The following is a 23,008-nucleotide window of genomic DNA, read 5'->3' on the forward strand; positions in this document are numbered from 1 at the left end:
TGCTAAGGTCCAGTGGAAGCCTCTGTGCTTCAAGGGGAGGGAAAGCAGCATCCTGCAGACATCTTAATGTCTATCCATTTTGAAAGGGGAATTCATGTATTTTTTTCTGGATACATCACATGCATGGGTAAATGCTAGAGATGAAATGATACTGTGTGGTGCTGTGTGGGGAAGTGTTTGGCACAGTGGGCTCTGTAAGGGAACGAGTGATGAGTCGCAGTCAGACACCAAGAAATGATGGTCCACAAGCCGCAAGTGCTTTTAATGGAATAACTTCCCACTTGTTTGATCAGATTTCTTGTAGTTGCCTCTCCCACCACTGTGCTGAAGGGTGAGCAGATACAGCTCAGTGAAAACAATACAAAAGAAACCACCCTGCATCTTGAGAAATGTTTAGCAGCTTAATTAGTTTCAGAGTATAATACTGTTAACAGTGCATAAATGACAGATATTTTCTGTTTATCTACATATGGTTCCTTCTTTGAGCTTCACCCATTGTTATTTAAATGAGTATTTTAAGTATCTTTTCTCCTGAAAAGCAGCCCCTATTTTTCTGTCCAATTTGATTTCACAAGATATTGTCAAACATCTTACTAGTAAGAGGATAAACAATAAAGTCTGTACTCCAGCAGCCATAAAGGGAGAGGCAGGGGGAGAGGAATGGGTTCCCCCAGGACACCCAGGGTTACAACTCAGGAAATGTGGGAAACAGAGGTCTTCAAGAGTGAATGATTTTGTGGGGTTTTCTGTGCTGCCTCCTGCTAATCTGCTAATCCTTTTGGAAAGCTAAAATTCAAGGCTCTTTCTGGAGACAGCAGAGCACAGCTGATGCTGAGAGCAATTTTTTCTCTCAGCATAATGCAGCCAGTGCTGAGGTCATGCGGGCTGCAGAGGCTGTGCTCTGACTGCAATGGTAATAAAGCATGCTGGGTTGCACTGAGCATGAGCCAATTCCACTCTGTCGCATCCCAGTATCCTCAAAATTTAGCTGTGCCACTGCTGTGCTAGGGCTCCATGGTATGACAAGTGAGCTTTCCATTAGATTCCTGGCTGTGTTAAAATCAACAGCAAATGCACCGTTTCTGCTAATTCTGAATAGCATTTCATTTGGACCTCGATGTGAAAGCAGAATACAGTAAGTTGTAAGTGACAGAAACAAATTAGTTCAGTATCTCAAGTTTCAAACCTCGTCATCTTGCAGGAAATCCTTTTGACAGCTGTTGTGTCAGCTGGTAGCCAGCAGGGAAAATACAAAAATTATTACCAACTCCAGAATTTGTAATACAGAGGAGGGAGAGGGAGAGAGACAAATGGCAGTGTTGACTTTTTTGTGTAATACAAACCACTGAAAGTCTCTTGGAAGAACAATTGCAAGGCCAGTGACACCTTTCCCCAACTAAAGGTGACAATGGTGCTGTTATTTCTCAGTTCCTTTGTGGTGTTCCTAGGCTGGTGGCCCAAGTGCCAAACTGGAGAACCTTTGCAGGAGGTTGCTGCTGCTGCTGACAGTGTGTTTTGTGATCCCCGTAAGGAGCTTCAAGTCTCTGTTCCTGTGAGGCAGCACTGAATGTCTGACAAAGAATTTGAATCTGGGCTCTTAGTGACACAGCCTGAATCTGTTTGTCCTGAAAAGTGCAAGACCTGGGCTTTGGTGTGGCTCTAACAGCTTCATGGCTTGGCATCTAGAGCATGTTGGTCAGGATTGGCCAAGCTGCCATCTTTCAGGCCTTGGAAGGGATTTGTTCATAGAGGTCATCTTTGACTAAGTAAGTTAGGATGGGCTGGAGTTCATGTTTTTGTTAACTCTGCTGGGAATGGGGATATGGATGTATGCTCTGGGGGAAGGAGGGGTTTTAGAGGTGCGCTTCTCAGTGAGCATCCCACAGGATTCCCTGCCCAGGTGTGCAGTGCATACTGAGGTCACTCCCTCTTCCCCTGCTGCAGAAGGTGCTGCACAGCCTTTTCCAGAGACCCATGCTGCCAGCACTGTGGTGCTTTCTCACTTGCTTGGAAAGGCAGCACAACCCTGGTGCTTGGGGCAGTTGAGAAGAGGCTCAGGGGCATCAGGCTTCTGAGGATGGAGGGCTGAACATGCTGAGCTGGAGCTGTCAGCCCCAGTCCTTCAAACCTTACTGAGCCACCCTCTGTCAGCAGTGCTCAGCCCTGGTATGAGCTGTGGCTGGTTTGGTGCTGCAGGTCACAGGCTCTGTGCCTGGCCAGGTATGAGGACATGGAGAAAGGAGTGTCTCCTTGTCTCCAGCTTCTCTCTCTTCTAATATCTGCACAAGGAGAACCAGCTGCTCTTTGAACCTTCCCTTTCCCATGCAAGTGGAGCCTCAGAGCACCAGGCACTCTGTGTACCCTGCTCACTGGAGGCGCTCTAGATGTTTGGCTGTTTCTCCTGGGGTTATGCTTTCATCTGCTGTGGGTGTGCAATGGCAGAGAGCTCCCAACACTGGCTTCCTATGAAACTGGTAAGCCATCAGAGCCCCTTGCCTGCTGCTGGGATGCTGTGTAACACAGGGAAGTCCACCTATGGGGCAAAGCAGGGCTGCAGCTCGCTCTGCAGCTCACTGACTTAGCACGATGGTAGATATATTTAAAGCTACTACCCTTGGCTGTGAATGGCTTGGCTCTATGCTGTAGGCCTGTGCCAGACTGTTAAAATCATGTTGTCATTCCATGGTGTATTTTCTATCTTATATCAGTAGGGTTTAAAATGTGTGTGTTGTTTTACTTAACATTTCATCGATGACTGAGGGTTACTTTTAAAAAAGTTTTGTTTCTTCTACTTCAAGTGCATTTTTCCTTCATATTTAAGGTAATACCTTATGCTTCAAGCTAGGCAGCTGTGAAAATCCAACTGGATCAGAGCTACCTCTTTTTCTAGAGCAAAAACCAATCCCAGATAATCCATCTCTTTAAAACTTGGGCAATTAATGCTCCCAATATTACCTCTACAAAAAAAGTCATTATAATGTAAATGCAGAGTCCTGGTGCTTTGCCTTAAATACAACAAATGCCATCTCAGTTATATAAATTTATACAGGTTAAAAAACAATGAATGTGTTCTCCTTATATGAACAAAAACTCTTAAAGGTATTGCCCGCACCGTACAAGTTTCTGGAAGGCTTTCTTGAAATCCTCATTAAAGATTGTGTAGATTAAAGGGTTAATAAGGGAGTTTATATATCCCAGCCATGCTAGGAAATTAGACATGTCCTCTGAGATGTGACATGTTTCACAGGTATTAACAACTACTTCTTTTACAAAAAATGGGAGCCAGCAGATCACAAATGCCCCCAAGATCAAACCCAGTGTTGTTGCTGCCTTTCTCTCTCTTGTGCTGGAGATTCTCTGTTTTTTCCAGGACTTCTCGTGCTTGGATTCAGACCTGGGACTTCGTAGGGTGATGTTGATTTTATCAGAGCTCACCAGGGGATCTGAGGTCTTCTCTGTTGTGCTAGGCATTGAGGCTGACTTGGTGCTTCTTTCACCTGCGTCCAAAAGGACTTGTCCGTTCACCCCCTCCTCCCTCACGATCCGGCTGACGCTTCTCCTGTGAAATGTCTTTGCTGCTTTGTAGATCTTGTAGTAAAGGATCAGGATCAAGGCCAGTGGGATGTAGAAGGCGCCAAACGTGGAGTAAATGGTGAAAACAATGTGGTCGTGTTTGATGATGCATTCGTCCTCCCTGCTGGTTGTCTGGTGCCTCCAAAACAAAGGTGGCATGGAGATAAAAATGGATATGATCCATACAACTGCTATCATGATGCCAGCGTGCTTAGGTGTCCTTTTCCGGGCATACTCCACGGCATCTGTGATCGCTCGGTACCGGTCCAAAGCAATGGCGGAGAGGTGCAGGATGGAACAAGTGCAGCACGTGATGTCCACGCTCAGCCAAATGTCACACACCACCTGCCCCATGATCCAGGTCTCCTTCACGATGTAGACAATGCTGAAGGGCATCACCAGGACTGCCACAAGGAAGTCAGTCACTGCAAGAGAGCAGATTAGATAGTTGGCGGGGTGGTGGAGCTTTCTTGTCACAATTATTGCAGTCATCACGAGAGAATTGATGGCCGTTGTCATTAGAGCCAGCACAGACAGGGTAATGGAAATGAGAATCTTGGATGTCGCCCATTTGAAAGGTTCTTCTGATGTACTGTTTTGTTCAGTTGAGTTTATTAAATCCATGTTCCCTTTTAAAGATGATCTTTACCCGTAGCAGTTACCTGTTGGAAAAGTAAAAACATTCAGATGACGAACCCTTGATTTTTTGTTGTCTTAAAAGACTGTGGGCCCTAAGCTTACAAGAAGTTCAGACTTATCATTAGAAATTATTCTGACTCCAGCCTGGTTCCTCGAGTGGCTAAAAATACTTACTTCCCTTCCAGCTAGAAGCACTTATTCTGAATGCTTTGTAGAGGAGTCCTGAAACTGGTTTAATGTGAACAACCTCATCCAAAAGTAAGCACTAATACTACTTTTAGGCTTGTGCTGTCTGCTCCACTAAGCAATGTAATGACTGTTGAAAACATTAATGCAGCAGGCATAATGCTTATTTTACCCATATAAACTCATTTTCCCCATCAATAAGTGACTCATTCCTCATATATTAGCTAAACATGGGATTTCTTAACTGGGACATAGCTTTGAAAAGAAAATAGAAATGTGAAACATTGCCATATGCCCTGGGGTGACACCATACAAACAGGAGAAGGAAAAAATGGTGTGAGGAAAGTGTTGTATTATGTCTTCCTCTTATACATCTCTAAAATGAAGCATCTTAATAGGTTTTAAAGCTTCAAATGGTTCACTTATTGGCTAAGTGAAATATTAGATGTACATTAGAGCCCTGAGAACATCTTTACTTTTCCTCAAGTTTTGCTGTTCTCTGATTTCTGCCAAAGAAAACTTGGGTTCTACTTGTTCTGATAATAACTCTTTCTATGGAAATAGCCTAACTCCTATGGCTCTGCAGGAAGAAAAATGCAGAGAAATACTGATGAAATAAGTTCTGGGTTGTGTTCTGGGGATACGTTCTTATCAAGAAGAGTTTCTGAGTACCCTGAAGAGTGCAGCTGAATTGGAGATTCCAGCTTTTACTGTGAGTGACAAGCTCTGCTCTAAAGATCAGGTTTCATCCTCTAGTGAGTGCTGACCTGCAATTTCTTGTGTAAGATCTACTTGATGAACACCTAAGTGGGGTAATCTTTCACAGATTTTTGAGTGTAGTGAGTGAGTTGCACTTGTGTTACATTGGATGCCACAAGTAGGGAAATATGTGAAATTAGTGAATATTTTTTCTTCCAGAAATTTGGTTTCGTTAACATAACTAAAGCTTTTTGATATGATGCTGGAGTGGCTGAAAAAGAATCTTGTTTACTGTTTATAACCTTGGACCCAACTCACTCACTTGCTTTGAGATTTTAACCCAGGCAGTGCTTAATATGCTACTGACTGCTCAGGAATGTTTTTAGCACTGATTGACCAACATTTAATTGAATGGAAGCACAAGGAAAGGAAATATAATTTATGTGGTGATATTTGCACATGCCTAGCAGCTACTTGTCCTGTACATGAGCCGATCACAACATGTGTGTGCTTTCTGTGTTCCTTTCTCTGAACTTGAAATATACTTTACACATGTAAAAACAGATCTTTCATCATGTCAGTATCACCTTAAATCCTTCTGAATCCACGCTAATTTCTGTTTTGCAGATATTTTTGTCTACAGCTAGCTGCCTTCTAGGGAAAGAACAGATACATTTGCTGAATGCTCAACCTCTGCTAAATAAATCTTCCTTTTCAAGCTTGTGCAAATACATAGGGGAAAAAAGTTTATTGGGAAAAACTAAGATATGTGTGATATTCAGCAATTGATCATACTATGGTTAATCACTCATTATGGTTAATCACCTTATAAATTTCTAACTCTTTGGATATTAGTCCTTAATTGCAAGCAAGGAAAAAGCAATTTAGAGCTAATGAAAGCTGATTAATAATTTTTGAAAGATTCTTCAGTTTGAGACTGTGGAGTAAGGAAGACACTCTGGGTAGATGTGCAAAAGTAGCGTGTAGGAATAAGTACTTTCCTTAGTGTTGCTGTGATTTGGAGGCTCTTTATGAGAAGCACAGTGGCAGAAATGTGCCCATTTCTGTGCAGTGATTATGCCTCTCTGTGTGGAGGCAGAGCCATGAGGGCTGTGCTGCTCAGGGCTGCCAGTCACAAAATTTGGTGGCTTTCCTGGTGGAGTGAGGTGGGGATCCATTTCTAACTGGTGCAGCTTTACTGGGTGATCATTAACTAAAAAGATTGGTTTATAAATATGGGGAGTTGAAGTATTTGCAGTATTTAAGGACTGCTGCTTCTTTCTCTTTTGATAATGGCCAGAAGTGACCTAATTCTGGATTTTTTCTTAAGTGGAACTCAGTTCAGTCAGTTGCTATGGCTGGTTTCTGCCCTCAGCAAGCAACCAACCCACTCTCAGGAGTATGAAGGATGATCCTGTAGACAGTGCACTGGATTAGAATGCAGGAGAGCTGGCCTCTGCCCCTCTGCTTTAGCCTTTCCTTGTCAATTTTGAGCAAATTCATTACAGTGCTTCTGCTAATTCACTGTAAAACAAGAGGAATTCCCTGGAACCTTAGTTTGTTTATTTTTATTGCTTTCTCTTAGTAGCATGATTTATCTCTTGTGGAATAAGTTTGGCAGTGACTATTTCAAGCATGCAGCTATTTTCAGAAGAGTTGCTGCAGTCCAGATATTTGTAAGGCTACTTGTGTGGAGTTGGCAGCTCAGTGCCCCTCTTGTAGAGCTTATCACTGATATGTCTCTATCAGCTATCTCTGATATCACTCTATCAGTTTATCACTGATAACTTACATTCCATGGCACCTGCTCTTGCTGCAGATGGAAGTGTTGTTTTTTATTATTACCTTTTCAATACTCAGCTGTTGTTCCAAAACTCTGGAAAGACTTGAAATGTTGATTGCATTACATTGTCCTGAATTTAAGACTGGTGAAAATGGTGTCTTGTACTTTATTCATTATTTATTTATTATTATTTATGATTGTTGAATAAGAGCTCTGTAAACAAAGGAAGCTGCTGTTCACCTAAGATAGCATGCCTCTTATCTTGGACACAGGAATATTATTATTTTGGAGGAATTAGCCACTTCTACAAATCTTTTTTCCATCCCTTCCAGATCTGGCATATTACGGTGACCTGAATGTAAATACTTCCTTGTCTGTAAACACACACATTTATCATATTACTGATCATGTTTAGAAGGCATGGATGAAAATGTCTGTGCAGCCTTATCACAAATGCAAGCATTGAGTTTGTCTAGTGGCCACTCAAGAAAAACGGATGTTGCTGGTATTTCAGCTTTTCTTGAGCATGTGTGTGTGTTATTAAGCCCATAACCCACCATTTGTGGCTAAGATTTACAAAATAACAATGTAATTGATCTTGTTCAACAGCCTTAGTCTGCCCTTCCAGGTTTGGAAAACAGTACTACTCTGCCTTTGAAAGCATGAAAAATAAATAAAAATCCCTAATGCTGGAGAAACCTGACTGGGAATACCTTTGGGAAAGGCACCATCAGTCTGTTATTTGGGGTTCTGAATGTAGATTGAAGGGCTAGAAATGTACAGCCCTTGATTTTTGGGCCTCTTTTTTTCTTTTTTTAATATTACTTTAAGCAGTTGTGGAGAGAAAACTTGCTGATTTAGTGTTTACTGCTTTCGAATACAGGTTTTTTGAGAGTACTGGGAGGGGTGGGAGAAGGTGTTTATTTCTGGGGGGGTTCATTAGCAAAATGTGTCTTAATTAAAAACAGTAACAGTAATCAGACAGCAAAATAAGCCAGGGATTGAATTTAGGGCGTTTAAATTGCTACAGGCAGCAATAGCAGCCTTTGTGCTCTAAGTAAACACAAAGTTGTGCCAGGGCAGGGAAAGCTCCTAATTTTCCACCTTCCACCAGACTTCAGCTGGCTTTGAAACAAAACACTTCACTTGCCAGCAGCAGGTGTCCCTTGCTCTGTTGGCCATTCTGACCTGTAAGCCAATTGGATTTAAATTGTTTTTATGAAGCTTTATAAATTTGTACAAATCCCTCCTAATGTGATTCCTAATGAGTGCCTTTAGAAACTGACCAAGTGATGTACTAATGACAATTAGCTTCATCCATCATATTAAGTGTGAGTAGAGGGAAATATGGCTGCTTTGGATTAAAAAAATCCCATTTTAGAAAGAGGAGCTTGTACTTGGATCTGATAGGGGATGTGTACTTTGAGCTTGAACTCCCATGTCCCAACAGAGGAGGAAGGGCAGAGGGACACTTTCACCTGATTCTTGGTGTCCTTAAATTCTTTCCTGCCAATAACTCTTCCTAAGGCTCCCAAAGCCACAGTGCATCCCTGGGCCAAGGTTTGTAAGGGAAGTTCCTTGCCAGCTGAAGGCTGCTGCAGCAAGCCTGCCTTTCCTGGAATGCAAAGTAGATGTCTGTCAGCAGATTCAAGTGCGAAGCAGAAATTACAAGGTTGCCAACTCTCCTTACCCAGTCTGCATTTCTTCATGCTTAAAACCTTATTTTTTCTTTTTTTTTCCTCCCTATATCTGCCACTTAACTCAGAGGTAGAGTTATTTCCAGTTCTTAATCTGTCAGCAAATATTTGTATATGCATGCTCAAGTAATGCTTAAGATTCCCTGTTTGGGTGATGCTATCCAGTCCATGGGACTGAGAACAGTTTGGACCTCAAATGTATTGGCAACTGGAGCAATATCTTAAAAGCTGTTTAGTTTTTGCTGTATGAGTCTCCAAAAACTGGAGTTATTTATAATTTCCACTTGTAAAAGGTCACAACAGACCTAGAAACACAGACAACAAATCACAGCAAAATTACAGGTAAATCAATTGAACTAATATCAACTAAAGATAATGTGGAATTCTGTCTCCCACGCATGCCTCAGGAGAAGCAGGGGCAAATAAATAGGCTTTGCAGCATGCCCTGAATGCCAATATAACACAGGAAGGAAACAAATCTGAGTCCTGGAGAATAGGTATCTCCATGTCTGAGCACAGGTGCTCTGATTTCTTACAGAATGGCAAAGGAAAGTCCCTTTCTGTGCCTTGAACCTAGATTTGGTGCTTTTCCTAGCTGTGTAACACTTAAAAGTCCTTCTGTTGGCAAAATGATGTGTTGCAGTATGCTTTGTGTCAGGCACAGCAAAGATTGTGCTTGCTTTAGATTTTCTGGATGTCTCTTTAAATTCATTCTGCCAGCAGAAATAATTCCAAATGGCTAAAATGACAAAGTCTGACAGACTTAGCCCGGAAAATTAGCACCCCAAGTGTCTACTTTGTCATGTTATTGCAACAGAGATAGGCAGTGCTTCCACTGAAGCAGCTGAAACGCAAAGTCTGAAGCCTTCCTTGAGCTGCCAGGGAAAGGGAATTTGCCCTCTGCCATTGGATGCTGACAGGAGAGATGGAAGAACCAACTCCAGCAGGACAGGAATGAAGACAGTGCTCTCTGGTAAAAGGGAAGCACTGGAATAGCTCTGTCCCCATCTCCTTGGTGTGATTAACTCACCTTCACAATTCCCACTGTGATTCCTTTGCCAGGTTCTCTGCTTGTGTGTCCAGGACTGCGGTGTAGTCCCAGACTGCCTGTCAAGCCTGCCTGGAGGATCCCTCCCCTGCTTGTTGTTATCTTATCTGTAGCAACCGCTGCATCTGCTTATGTTGAGGAATGTGATGTTCAGAGGGTAATTATGCATTCCTTGCTGCTGCTAACGTTGAAGTTAAGGGTTTGGCTTTCTGTCTCCTTTTGGAAAATTAGTCACTTGCCTGTGTTTGGTCTTTATTTCATGTCCCTCTGCCATCTGTTTTAATCTAGCTGAGGGGTGTGGGGGGGAGGGAAGGAGGAGCAGCAAGAACACAGGATGATGGACTTGCTTATATAACACATGACTCCCAAATCCAGCTTCATTTACTTGGGTGGTCACAGAGTGAACCTGTTATGATTTGATCATTTTTGGCTGGAGAAAGAGAAGATTTCATTCTTCTATTCATAGTTCTCCAGAAGAGATGACAGTGATTTGTTTCTTTGTTAGATGAAGGGATTTGGTTTCCTCCCTTATTTGAGGCTGATCTGAACCCCTAGTCCAGATCTCTCAGGATAAAGGCCTGGCTAGTTGTCTGTTGTGTTGTATATGTTGTGGAAGAGTCCCAGAGGATCAGGTCCTGGACAATAGTTCCCATGGGAGCTTCCTGCCATCTTCTCTGCTGCTGATGCTCAAAGCTTGTTAAATAAATATATGTGAGAAATGGTGTTTGAGCACCCCATCCCCCAGTGTGAGCTCAACACTGAGCAGAATAGCACATCCATGATGATCCCATGTAACCCTGCGGCCACCACCCTGTCCTTAGAGGAGGTTGGGATCTGAACTTGATGCCTCCATAACATCAGTTAAGGGGCCACTCCCTTCCCATCCCTACTCTTTGGCATTCCTCCTTTGTTTAATTTGGATCTAACGTGCCTGAAATGCCCCATTCAACCAAAAAATTTCTGTATTAGAAAAAGTTTAAAATTTTTACTTTAGTCCTGGTGAAGAAAAAGCAAGGTTCCTGTTTGTTTTTACTTGAAGTTTTTTTGAAGTTTTTTTTTTCTTTTTTTGATTGGTAGTGAATCAAAGAAGTGACTAATCACCCATTTTTTATCTGATTTGTACAACTAGTTTCTTACTAGGCAGGAGTGGCTTGTTTTCATTATCAACTAAATTTGTACAGGGGGCTGAAAATGCAGAATGGCTTTGCTTGTGTTCCAAAAAAACTGCCTTTTCAGGTAAGGGCTTGAACCCTGTAGGAATCACAAGGCAGTGCTGGAGCAAGGAGGTTGAGAGGCAGTTTTAGTTTGCTTGAACAGTCATAAAATGCAGCCTTGTTTCTCCCACTTCCCACTCATCCTTATGCTTTGAGGCCATGTGTTCTTTGACAGCCCTCTGAAAACACTTGTGTGTGCAGCTGCAAGTCCCAAACCTCCTTCACTGACAGACCTCCCTCTGAAACTCTTTTACAAGAAGGAGGTTCAGTAACAAAACAATCAATATTTTCAAATGTGTTCCTAGAAAAGATCTTCATTTCAAGTTATAACATAAGAAAACATAATTTTCAGACTGTACCCTGGTCCAACAGTTGGGGAATTATTTTTCTGCTGTGTGATCACCAGGACAGCTTTGAGGGAGAATTGGTCTCAGAAGAGTTTGCTGGAAGAGGAGTGATGGCGACACATCCCTGTGCTCCTCATCTGCAGCAGGATTCTGTGTGACACAAGAACAGCACAAGTCTGTGGCTGATCACTTACAGTTAGGAGAGATGGCAAAATTCACTTAATCTTTTATCTCATCTCTGACCAGTTTTTGGAGACTGATGCTGTTTTAGATAGTATTTGTCTCACTGCGTATTTCCCAGTGTCTTTCTCTGTACTTCTTCTCACTGTGTCATTTGTCTTTGTTCTAGTCCTCATCTGATCATCTTGGAGACTGAAGGTCGTTTCCCCTTGATCTTATTATCCATATGGCATGGCATAATCCTATCAGATGCAAACTCTGCACTGGGTTTGCCCTAAACAGCACTTCTCTAACATTTCCTTTATCAGGACTAACTGAGACAATTCAGGCTATTTCCCCTAAATGACCTACTACCTGAAGTACTTCTTGGCCATGTAGTCCTGGCCAAGAAGTACTTCAAGCAAAACAAACAAAACAGTCCTTAAAGCCAATGATTTTGGAATAGGGAAGGATATTAAGAGAATCAACCTTTTATAGGAAGTAGAATTCAAGATTTTTATTTTTGTCCTGTCTCCATGGGAAAGACAGGGAGGAAAGCTGCCAGAAAAGCAGGAAGAATTTGTGGAAAGCTTTCTTAAAATGATGCATCCATGGCACAGGATTTTGTTGTGGAGGAATGTTTGGTTTTTTTTCTTTCAGACAATGCTTTTCTGCCAGAGGATGCCAGGCTGCCTTACCCCTTGATTACTTGCACAATTAGGTTGGGGCTGTCTTTCTAAAATTCAGATCCTGTGCCTTCAAACTTAGATATATACTAACCAGGACATGATTTTTGCTATACTCTGCATGGGGTGCCACAGTGGTGGTGATACAATACAGAGAACTGTTCTTGTACCTGCTTTCTCCTGCATGGACAGAGAGCATTAATGTGGGCAGGTAACTGATCAGACTTTCCACGAGCACCACAGGATAACCAGAAAGTCCTCATTTGCTTTTTCATGTGCTTTTCCTGTTGTGTGGAGTTTTTGTTGTTGTTTTTTTTTTTTCTGTTTGTTTGTTTGGTTTTAATTATATTTTTTTAGGGATTTAAATCCTAGCATTGACACAACTGAAAATTTTAGCCAGAAGAATTATGTTCACACAGTGAACTGGCATAAATGCTAATGGCAGAAACCCCATTAGTTCCAGGGCTATTTAAACCATCTGTGTCTTGAGATCTGGGATGCAGCTATGCTGGCAAAACTTCTCTAGTGCAGATTGGGCTTTAGCTTTCCTCCTTTTCACATTTACAACTACTCTGCAGCTCTTGAGCATGCCTTTCTCTTTACTGCAGTTTCTTACTGCACTGCAATGTGATTCTCTTTAAAAGCAGCAGCATTTAGGCAGAATAAGTGCCAGGACAGCCTGCATGAAATCAAGTGTGTGGTGAGGAGAGCTGTGGAGACAGGGGAGAGTACATCGCATGCAAGAGTTGTGAGGAGCACTTGAGGAAGTGGAACGGCTGGGAAGGAGGGTGCTGGAGAAACCAACCCCTGCTTAGTGTTTGCCTGTGGCTCTATCCCCCACTGGTGCTGAACTGCATGGAAATGATAAAATACAGCAACTTCCTTGCAGAGCTAAGATGTATCAAACAGCACTTCCACACGGTGCTGTGGAGGTCAGCGTTTGGGTTTTCTGAGATTTCTGGCGGGTTTCCTTGGCTCAGTGTGTGTCTGCAGCAGCAAGGATGAGAGGAAAGCAAACTGGAGCAGCTGCCACCAGCCCAGACTGGCAGCTGATCTGGAAATGACTTGTGTGTGGTCAGGACTGGGAGCCCAGCAAAATCTCCCAAGATCCTATTTTGGCAGAGAATGGCTCTCTCTGAGGTCAGCTGCCATCAAAGCTTGCTGAAGAATTCCTGGAAACATTCAGCCTTGGGTGTATTTTTAGGGGTACAACACTGTCCAGCAGGACAGTCTCAAACTGTCCAAACACAGAAACAAGGATTTATCTTCCTTAGGAAGCTCCCTGGATGTGCCAGGTCTCTTGTAGTAGATGTTGTGAATACTAAATCAGCGCTTAAGCTCTCTAATGCTTTGTGAACTCATTTTCATTTCTGATAGGAAAATAACAGACTGTCACACACAACTTTTTTCCTTTGCATAATTCAGATGTAGTTGTGACACTTGACACACAGCACAGATGACAGTGAATGGCTCCTTAAAATTTAAACAGATGATTCAGAATTAATTATGAAAACTAACCTTATAGTTGTCCCAGGAAATCAATACAGATGATCATTGTCTAAGAAGATCACACAGCTCCAGCTGACCCCCAAAATTTCTCATTGATAAAGCAGCTAAAGAATCTTGAATGATAGACTAAGGAAGTATTGAAAAGTTTTTAGTTTTCCTGTTGTTGATATTTTTTTTCCATTGAGAATATATCGGTGTTGACTTTCTAAGATCTTTTAAAACATAACTTTGTGACTATGCAAACCTTCAGCATTGTATAGAAGTTTAGGTACAACTTTGTCCTAGGGATTCTTGTAGGCAACACTTTAGCTCTTCGTTTCCTGAGTAAGAAAAACCTATGCAGTTTCAAAAGAGGGTTGTGCAAATCTAACTTTTAGATTTAGATTGTAATCATAACATGAAGAGGAAATAATTTTAGCACCTTATTTCTCCTTAAGTTGTATGCTGAGAAAATGAAATTTGTGTTTTTATATGATAAGAATGTTACTTTGAAAACCTGGTGCACTCTTGCAATGTATTTCAATATATTTCACAATGACTGTTAAAAAAAACCTGTTTGACTGTACTTGCACATGATAACATGAAATATTAGTTTGATTGTGAAAAGAAGCATTAAACAGACTGGGTCTAATTGCCCAAATACAGAAGACACATCAGTGCTCTGAACTGCTGCAGGAGAGCTCAGAAAACCTCCAGCTGATTCTCAGCAATTGCAGGGTTTCTGTGGCCCCTGTCGTTTCTGAGAGAGATCAAGATTGTAAGATGTGCTTTCACATAATAACATGGTAAAAAGCAAGAGTAAAGGACAGAGGCAAATGGTTAAAGTGCTGATCTTCAGAGACTGGAAGAGGCCTGGAAAAATCAAAGGTGAGCCCTTGCTTCAGCATGATCTGGCTTGTTTGTTACGTATGGGAACAGCAACATCATGCTTAGCACTGCTGGAAATGCTGAATTCCTTTCCCTGGGTTGCTTACAGCCCAGCTGTCACATTGGGAAGCTGGAGAATTTCTCTATGGACTAGAGCATGAAAAACTATTTTTCTACTAGGAGATTGGAAAAGATCAAATTATAACTTCAAAGCTGTCTGCTCAAAAAGGCTTCTTTCAGTTTTAACCTCTGAGGCTACAGAAATTTATGGAAAAAGGCTTTTAACATTTTAACATCAATGTACTGTTGATAAGCAATGAGACCTGTAGTATGAGTTCTGACATTGTTTGCCCTTGTGTAGGTACACATGTGTATATTGCATCATATTTTACCCCATCATTTCTGTGTTTTCTATTTTAAGAAGTCATCATTGAAAACTACATTTCCTTAGTGTTCAAAATGCCTCTTTGCTCTTTGAAGCTGAAGAACTTTATAATGTTAACTCTTCTGGAAAGGAGCAATGAACAGATTCAGGCAAGTGCCCACTTCTGTAAAATACCTTGGGGTTTTTTTCCTCATTCCAAGTTTTCCCATTTTCAGCCACTAAATGCTGACATTACATTCTGTGATTCTTTTTCCTCTTTGTTTCTTTATTCACGATCTTTAGGATGTGACTTGTTCATATATAGCAATTATTCCCCCTCCTATTTCCGAGGGTTAGAGGCTTTCAAAAAAAGACACAGGGGGGTTATATATGCATAAATCAGGGGGATGCTCTCTCTAATCAGTTGACCTGAGTATCTAAGGCTTCAAGTAAGACTGAAGAGAAATAGTTGGATCACCAGCATCTAGAACAGAGAAAATGGTTGTGGTTGCCAGCATCTGAAGAAATTTATATGCATTTTTACATGGAAGCTCCATCTGTTTGTACTTGCTTAGCTCTGGGATTAGAGGTTGAAAAGTTCCAACACCATTAACTGCAGTTCCTGGCTCTGCTCTTACTTGACCTCTACTGCAAGGTTATTATCCTTTCTGAAAATTCAAATGGATTGTTTTAGACCCAGGCAAGCAGTCACAGTATTTTCTACCTGCAAAGAGTTTGAGTTTCTTTGTTCTCTCTGTTTCTGTTAATGCCTCCTAATGAAAAAAAAAAAATCATTAGGCACTAATTTAGGCCATGCAGCAAACTTTATCTAAAATCTTAGAATCAGTTGTGTGGGAAATAACATTATATTATGTTACACATTTTCTTTTGATTACTGCAGTTTGACCTGGTTTGACCATAATATTGACTGTCAGTATTCTCTATTCACTAGATAATAGGCAGCACTGCATGAAAGAAAACTGCAAAGACATGACCATTAATTCATCAACTATTCTAAGTCCAAATTCAAATATTAATTTGGAAAAAACCCTATAACAAACAGAATAGGAACTTTCAGAAAATTTGTGATTTGAGGTAGTGTTGTTCAAGGTAAAAATGCAGTGCACTAAAGTCCTTGGTTCCCTATTATTTTCAGTTAGTAGTGGAAAAAATGCTGCAGACCTTTTAATACCATGAATGTTTCTCTTATCTCAGTTGGAGATAAGATATTTTGTGAGAAGTAGGTGCAGAAGAGCACTGTAGAAAGAAGCAAAACTGCCCCCCCACGTCTAAGAAAAAAATAATGAAAACAACAAAAACAACCCCCCAAAATAAAATTTGACTATGTCTTATAATCATCAAATATGGCAGAGGATCATTAGATTAACCTTTTGTTATGATGAAAAGCATTGCTCTAAGATGTTTTTCAGCTGTATTTAATGGGATCAGTAGGTTTATGCTCCTTATTACATTGAAATGGATAAAGATTTTAATTTAGATAAACGGGTACCTGACATGGTCTGTTGTTGTGGGTTTTCTTTTTTATATAACTGCTGCTTTTATGTTGGCTTCTGACTTCTGTGATGATTAACAGATAATTACTTTTCCTGTAGTGAGCAGTGCTGAATTTAGGTGGCAAGAAGGAATTATGTTTTTTGTGTGGATGTTGCAGCAGGAACGGTGTAGCCGGTGTCCATGTGGGCAATCCTGAATAAAAGCAGCTGCATCTGCCCAACTCAGAGAACTTGGCTGCCCTTTTTGGTTTGCCTCCGCCCGATTTAGAGAACTGTGTCAAAATGTGCCTCTTCAGGCCTGTGAAACAGATGAATCAGTTTAAATGCTAGAGGTTGCTATTCAGTTGGGAGAAGTTGATATCGGTGCCAAAACTGTTTTGGAAAGGTCCCTGTTGGATGTCAGAGCGGGACAATACAAATCAAGCAACTGTTCCTGCCCCTTCCTGCCTCCCTGAACTGATTTCTCTCTTCTGTACCAGGGCACCTCTTTGCCACCTTGGCCTCCACCCTGTGTGCCCAGGATCCCACAAGCCCTGCGGTGTCCAGCAGCTGGTGCCAAGCAGGGTGACGGGATCCCTGCTGTTGCTTTGTGACTGCTAGAAAATCATGCTTCAGGATGCTTCAGGGAGCTTGGTGAGTGAATGACTTCAGTGTGTAAAATGGACAATCCAGCACTTGTGCTTTGTAAATATATTGAACACTGTCAGCTCTGCAGAGAGTGCTGCGATGGAAAGATTGAATTAAGGTGTAAAATGCATTTAGGCTAGAAAGTATCCAGCTCAAATAATCTGTTACAGCTTCCAGTTGTTCTTCCTTCAGTCTGAGTGCAGGATACTTTAATCACATCTATTTAATTCCATCCAAGGTTGCTTGGATGTGTAGTTTTGCTGTGGTGTGTAGTGCCAGTGATGACCCCCAGAAAGTTATACTGCAGAACCACTTGAAAATAACAAAGCTCAGTATCTGCAGGTGTCAGCATGGTCAAATGGTTGCACATTGCTCAAGGTAACCTTTTCAAAGACAAGTGATGATGAGAAGTTTGGGTTTCTGAAAGAGTGAATGGCTGAAGCCTCAGGGAGCTGCTATCAGCAGCACTGTGTTCGGGGGCACAGCAGGTCCTCCTTTCTTCTTCTCTCATCCCCTCCTGTTTTCATAATGAAATGCAGCGAAAAGGGGGTTTGCTTATCAGATGCTTTGAACACAAGGCAATTATTTATCAGTCCTTTTCCCCCAGTAATTCCTTTACACCTGGAAAAAATAAATGCATTCCAGCCTGGGGTCCTTGCCCCATGCCACTGATGATCTCATACATGTTTTTCTATGTCTACCTGAACAATTGCCAGATCAAGGCTTAGGGCCTGTAAGTCTTAATAGGCTTTAAGATAAGAATTGTTTGATTGTTACTTAATTACTAAATAATGTATTTTTCCAGCCTAATATGATTAAAAATCTTTTACTGCCATGATAGTTGTTACAGAATATCCAGAAGGAGGATATTGAGATGTCTTCGAATTACAAGTTGGTGTCATTGTGGCTCTTCTTTTGCTCACATGTAAGAGTAGGTGCTTTTGAAGGGAAGAGGTGCTTTTGACCTTTTTTTCAACTGCTGGGAGTGTGCTTTCTAGAGTTTTTGTGTGGGTGAGAAGTATTCCTGAGAAGGAAGCTGGGCTGCGTCAGTGACAGCATTGTGCTAACAGAAGTCTGCAGAGTAATTGCTGAGACATCCGTTTAGGAAATTGGTGGCGGGGGGCTCTTCATTTACTTGACTCTGTGGCATGACAAAGTTATTTTCCAGTCTGGAATTGAAGGAAGTATTTGGATTTTTTACTGCTACTGTATGAGAGATTCATTAAGAACAATATTAATAACAACAGCAGTTACTTCAGGCTTCTTCATCTCCATGTGTTGGCTGCATTGTAGGTTGCTAATAAAAGTGGTGTTATAGATTGCAGTGGCTTATATGTGGGAATGGGTCTTTTTATATTCTCAGTTCACCATGGATGACGTTTACTGCATTTGCACTTTTAAAAGCAGTTATGTAACATCAGCAAAAGGTGTGTCAGAGGAAAGGCAATTGACTTTGAAAAGTTTTCATAAGCTGTGTTATTAAGTATTTATCTGTGTGGTCTCAGAGCAGGTAGTCTGAAAAGTAACTGCCTTTAAGAACATCACAAATGCTGCTTGGGAGTGCTGGGAGAGCACTATTTGGACCATTTATCTATCAAAACAAGAGACTGATGAGCACAGGAACTTTCTTCTGACAAGAGTAAAAATGTCAGTCTGAGCAGTTCTTGCCGTTTAAAGCCTTTGCTTTTCATTTAAAATTCTACTGCAGTTTGATCAGAACATTGAACTCTTGCTCAAGTTCTGTGTCCTGTTCAATCAGGAGATTTTTTTTTATTCCTATATGCATGCTACAGATTCTAGAGAACTAACAATTCATTTGGTAGGGAGTGAGGAGTCTACATTCCTCCTTCTAGAGGTTTTGTGTGGTTAGAAATTACATTATATTGCCTATAAAGAAGTTTTTAGTGCTAATGCTGTAGTCATATATAGGAGAGTTTTTGAAAAGACAACAACCATACTGCCTATGTTTATTGACTTTAGCCAAAAGACATAGATTCAGCTGCTTGCTTTTCCTGAAGCTCTGTTTATGACCAGAAAAAAGCTCATAAAGATCTCCTGTTTTCCATAAAACTGGATAAAAAACCTCATGCATCAATTTCTTGAGAAGCTCTTTTAACATCTAGGTGACTTCCTGCATATCTTTAAAGAACATTTCAACCTTCATTGATATTTAAATCAAATGTGTCACAACCCATAGGAAATACTACAGCTAAGTATCTAAAATTGAAGTGATTTAAAGGAATTAAATGTGGTTACATAGTGTTTTCCTATTGTCCTATATTGTAAACAGTATGTCAGGGACTGTATTTGTTTAATTGTATTTTTAATATTTAGGCTTAATGGTTCACCTGTTCCTCTAGGCCCTTCTGCAATTTTCCTACTTGTACATAAGGAGTTAATGAAATAAACCTTCTCTATCAAGGAGATGTAACCCTTCCTTCAGCAGATAGAATTATGACAGTAATAATGACTGGCAATAGAAAATTCACATACATATAAATTTAATTACCCATTTTTTGTCTTTGGACATCTGGATTGCCAACAACACATGGCACTAAAATTGGTTTTTGGATTTCTTTATTTTATTAATCATGTAGGTGTCTGATAATGTTAGAAGTAGAGTGTCTAGAAGTAGGGAGAGAAGTTGAATATTTCCTGGCCCCCTTTTCCTTCCTCATCTACTAGAAATACAGACACTAGCAAAGTTAAAGATAAGATTTTTACCTTTTTGTTTTAGCTGCAAAGAAATGTACAAAACTGGCAACTTAGTGCCCCAGGAGGGGTCGAATAAGTACTTTCCTTTTGCTCTAGTGGCAAAAATGTCTTGAAGTAAAGCTGAGCTCAGTCCCCTGTTTCATAGAGCTTTTAGAATATTTTTCCGTGCAATTTGACTGAATGCTCCCGTTTGGCTGCCTTTCCCATTCCATACCCCTTGGCAGCAGCGAGTTGGTCACATTTTCCCTGCCAATCTCTGCACATTCTGCAAGTAGTCTGAGCCATGAGCACTGTCCATTAGTTCTGCAGCAGAGAACCCAGCAGCAAATCCTTCCTGATGCATCTCCTGGGGAGCAGATTTGCTTCTCGGGTCCACTGCTTCTGATCCGTCGGGTAGAAATCCAGCCTAAGCACACTGAAAGGTTACAGAGGACTTTGTGAGCTCTTGCTTGAACTTCTCAGGGTGATTTATTAAGCTTGGAGAGCCATTTGGAAGTGTAATGGGTGTCTAGGATGCTGAAAAGCTGTCTGAGACCAGGAGCCTACCATTAAGGATGACATACTGGTTTCAGCAGCATTTGTATTTATAAGGTTTTTTACCTTGAAGCAATTATGGTTTCACCCAGGTGTGGTAGTGTGGGAGGGTTTTTGAAGGTGCAAGCTGGAGTTCCAGGATGCAAGCACTTTGCACCATCCTTGGGAGCCTTGATGGGTGCACAGGGTGAGCTGAAATCAAATGCTGATTGATCCTGTTAATTGATCCATCACAATAACCCTGCCAAAAGGTGCCTCCTTCCAGGAGAAGCCATCCAAGTGCCTTAAAGAATTAAAGCAGGGATTCAGACATGGCAAATCAACATGTTCACCATGACTTGCATAAGGATGCAGTCATTTTCTTAGTTGCTAGTGAGAGAGAGCTGAGTATAAATAACTTAAAGACAATTTAGCTGCTCAACAGCTGTAAACTTCTCTCCAAGTAAAGCCAAAATTCTTTGACAAAGTACTTTCTGGTGTGCTTGAGCATAACAAGACAGAAGGAGGCTCTTGGGCTTTCTTCTAGCCAAGGCAGAGCTACAGGTGGAAGATCTCTTACATAAAATGGTGTAGCTCAAGGATGTATCCATGAAAGACAATTTTTGTAGTATTTCTTTCCAAGTCTTATATTCTCTAGTAAGAAAATACTTTTTTCCCAAGAAAACAAGTGTGGCTGAAAATAACTCTGGCATAATAATAATAACAAGGGTGCTTCAAAGGGCAACAGTCTCCTCCTTTTCAAATTAACTTGTTACTTAACTTGAAAGTTGATCCCTTTTGCATTTCACATGGCTGGGGTTAAACTGTGGCACATATTTGATTCCACAGCTGTTGGCAAGAGCTATTGTTTGGAAGCAGTGGGACCAGAAAAGACACTTTTCTACCAATGATGGCAGATGACCCAGCTCCAGATGAGACATCACCAGTGTTCTGTCTAGGGTAGATTATCCTTGCCACAAAGGGATCTGGCATTATCCTTAGTGTACTTGGCACCTCAAGAAGCAAAGCAAGCAGCAAAGCTCAGGAAGGAAAGTTGGAGTAATCTCTGTAGTTGGTAAGCTTTCTTCAAGCACATTTTACATTGTCAGCTTCCTCTCTTAGGCTGAGCTTTTCCTCCATGCCTTACACTGAGTGATCTTGTGTTTCTTAGCAGAAGCTACATGAAGGATTAAAAGTAATAGCCTATTTTTTTCTGTTGGAGAAAGGTATCCGTAGGCCTAAGCTCCTCGTAGTGGAGAAAGATCCACAGCTGATTTTTATTCTGACACTGTGGTACCTTGCTTGAGTGTATGGACACAATGAAACCTGTCTGTGTCTTTGCATTGATGACACTGGACCTGGGGACTGGGAAAGTCAGATAGCTCCCAAAGTGACCTCTCTGTTCCTCTGGGAAGCTGCCATCTATAAGCTGGAGAGCAATGATCCTAGCAGCCACCCCTATTATAAATCCAAAAGGGACAAGCTTCAGGGAGCACCCTGTCTCCTTGTCAGGGCTGGTCAAAAGGATGAAATGCAGTCACTCAGGAATTGTGCGGGAGTGACAGCTGCCTCATGCACCTCTAGCATGGCTGGAGGTGGTGTTTGTCTTCCCATTGCTCCTTCATCTGTGAACTGCAGCTTGAAAACCCCACGAGGGAGCTCAGAGAAGCTTTTCTCCCAGGAGGGCCTTCTGCTGTGTTCAGAATTTAAAAAGTACCATGCTGGAGCATTAGAGAGCAAGGTGGAAGTAAATTATGACAAATCAATTAGCTACAAGTGCTATTTAGAGAGTGTTTTGGATTGAAATAGGCACCTAAGAGCGTGAAGTATTCTGTCAAATCATTGAACATGAGGGTGAAAAATGGAGGAAGTCCATTTTAGTACACATGTTCAGCCACATTAATTGGAGCAAACTGATGATTTTCTTCTGCTGGGAAATGTTGAGTCTGTACTCTCAAAAGAAAATCCCTCTTTAGAGGGAAAACTCTCCAGCAGGTTATTGTGTACAGGCTCCACTTATGACCGTGTGAGATTTCCCTACCCATGTGTCATGCTCCACACTGGGAACATTGGGGGAAAATAACATTTTAAACCATAAATGGAGGAATTTAAATGACTAAATGCAAACATCTAATCCTTAATTGTCACCCTACACAGGGAAGCAGTCATCTCCAGGGCAGAGTTGTTCTCGGCCTGAAGTAACTGTCTCAGTTGAGTCAGGTGAATTATGCCTGGAGGTGCTTATTTCTCCCCACTGATTGTAAAGGGAGCCTGGGAACACTGACTCACATACAGAAGTGTGCAGTGTGGCCCTCTAGAGCTAAGGGAGATGAACCCTGCCCAGGAGATCAATAGTAGAAAATCTAAAGATTAAGATTTCCAAGCAGAGCATTTGTCATGTCCATTGTGGTGTTACACAGTGGCCAGAGAACACATGGCATGAAAATTTCAGAGCTGCAGTGGTTCATCAGTGAAGATAACCAACAGAGCAGGGCATGCAAGGAGCATTTTTTAGGATGTTTGTAGTAATATCAACATTGAGATGACCTCTGTTGGGGAATTTATATCATTGGGGTTCACCAGCTGTCTTTGCACCCTTGTAAAAGAAAACTCAGAGGAAAAGCAAGAGAACTTAGAATTTCATCTCATTTCAGCCTGTTTGTATTACTCTTAGAAAATAGCTGCTTTCCTGTAATACTTCTGTTATTAAAATTCTCCTTTTCCCTTTCTCTTCTACCTGGAAAATTGTATATGGTGCCACTTGGATTTTATCTTGGCAATAATCAGTTTCTCATAAATGAGAATATGGGAATATGAGATGTGAGGTAATGGCGCAATTTATGGAACTAAAGAACTTTCAGTGAGTCT

The 23,008-nt window shown here is 41.3% G+C and overlaps 1 protein-coding gene across 2 annotated transcripts in view; it reads right to left on the bottom strand.

The window, feature by feature from the left end:
- Positions 1–235: 235 nt before the first annotated feature.
- Positions 236–23,008, bottom strand: part of HTR1F (5-hydroxytryptamine receptor 1F) — a 102,672-nt gene continuing 79,899 nt past the window's right edge. Inside the window, exons 1-2 of one of the 2 annotated variants that reach the window (XM_066571917.1) lie at positions 8,359–8,549; positions 236–4,235 (exon numbers count right to left, since the gene is read on the bottom strand). In XM_066571917.1, coding sequence (XP_066428014.1) covers positions 3,094–4,197 — 1,104 coding nt within the window. In that variant the 5' untranslated portion in view covers positions 4,198–4,235; positions 8,359–8,549 and the 3' untranslated portion in view covers positions 236–3,093. Of the gene's footprint in view, positions 4,236–8,358; positions 8,550–23,008 lie in introns of those variants that run through there. The other variant, XM_066571916.1, reaches the window with a different exon arrangement.

The sequence above is a fragment of the Molothrus aeneus genome, chromosome 2 (assembly GCF_037042795.1).
Source record: "Molothrus aeneus isolate 106 chromosome 2, BPBGC_Maene_1.0, whole genome shotgun sequence".
NCBI classification, from domain to species: domain Eukaryota; kingdom Metazoa; phylum Chordata; class Aves; order Passeriformes; family Icteridae; genus Molothrus; species Molothrus aeneus.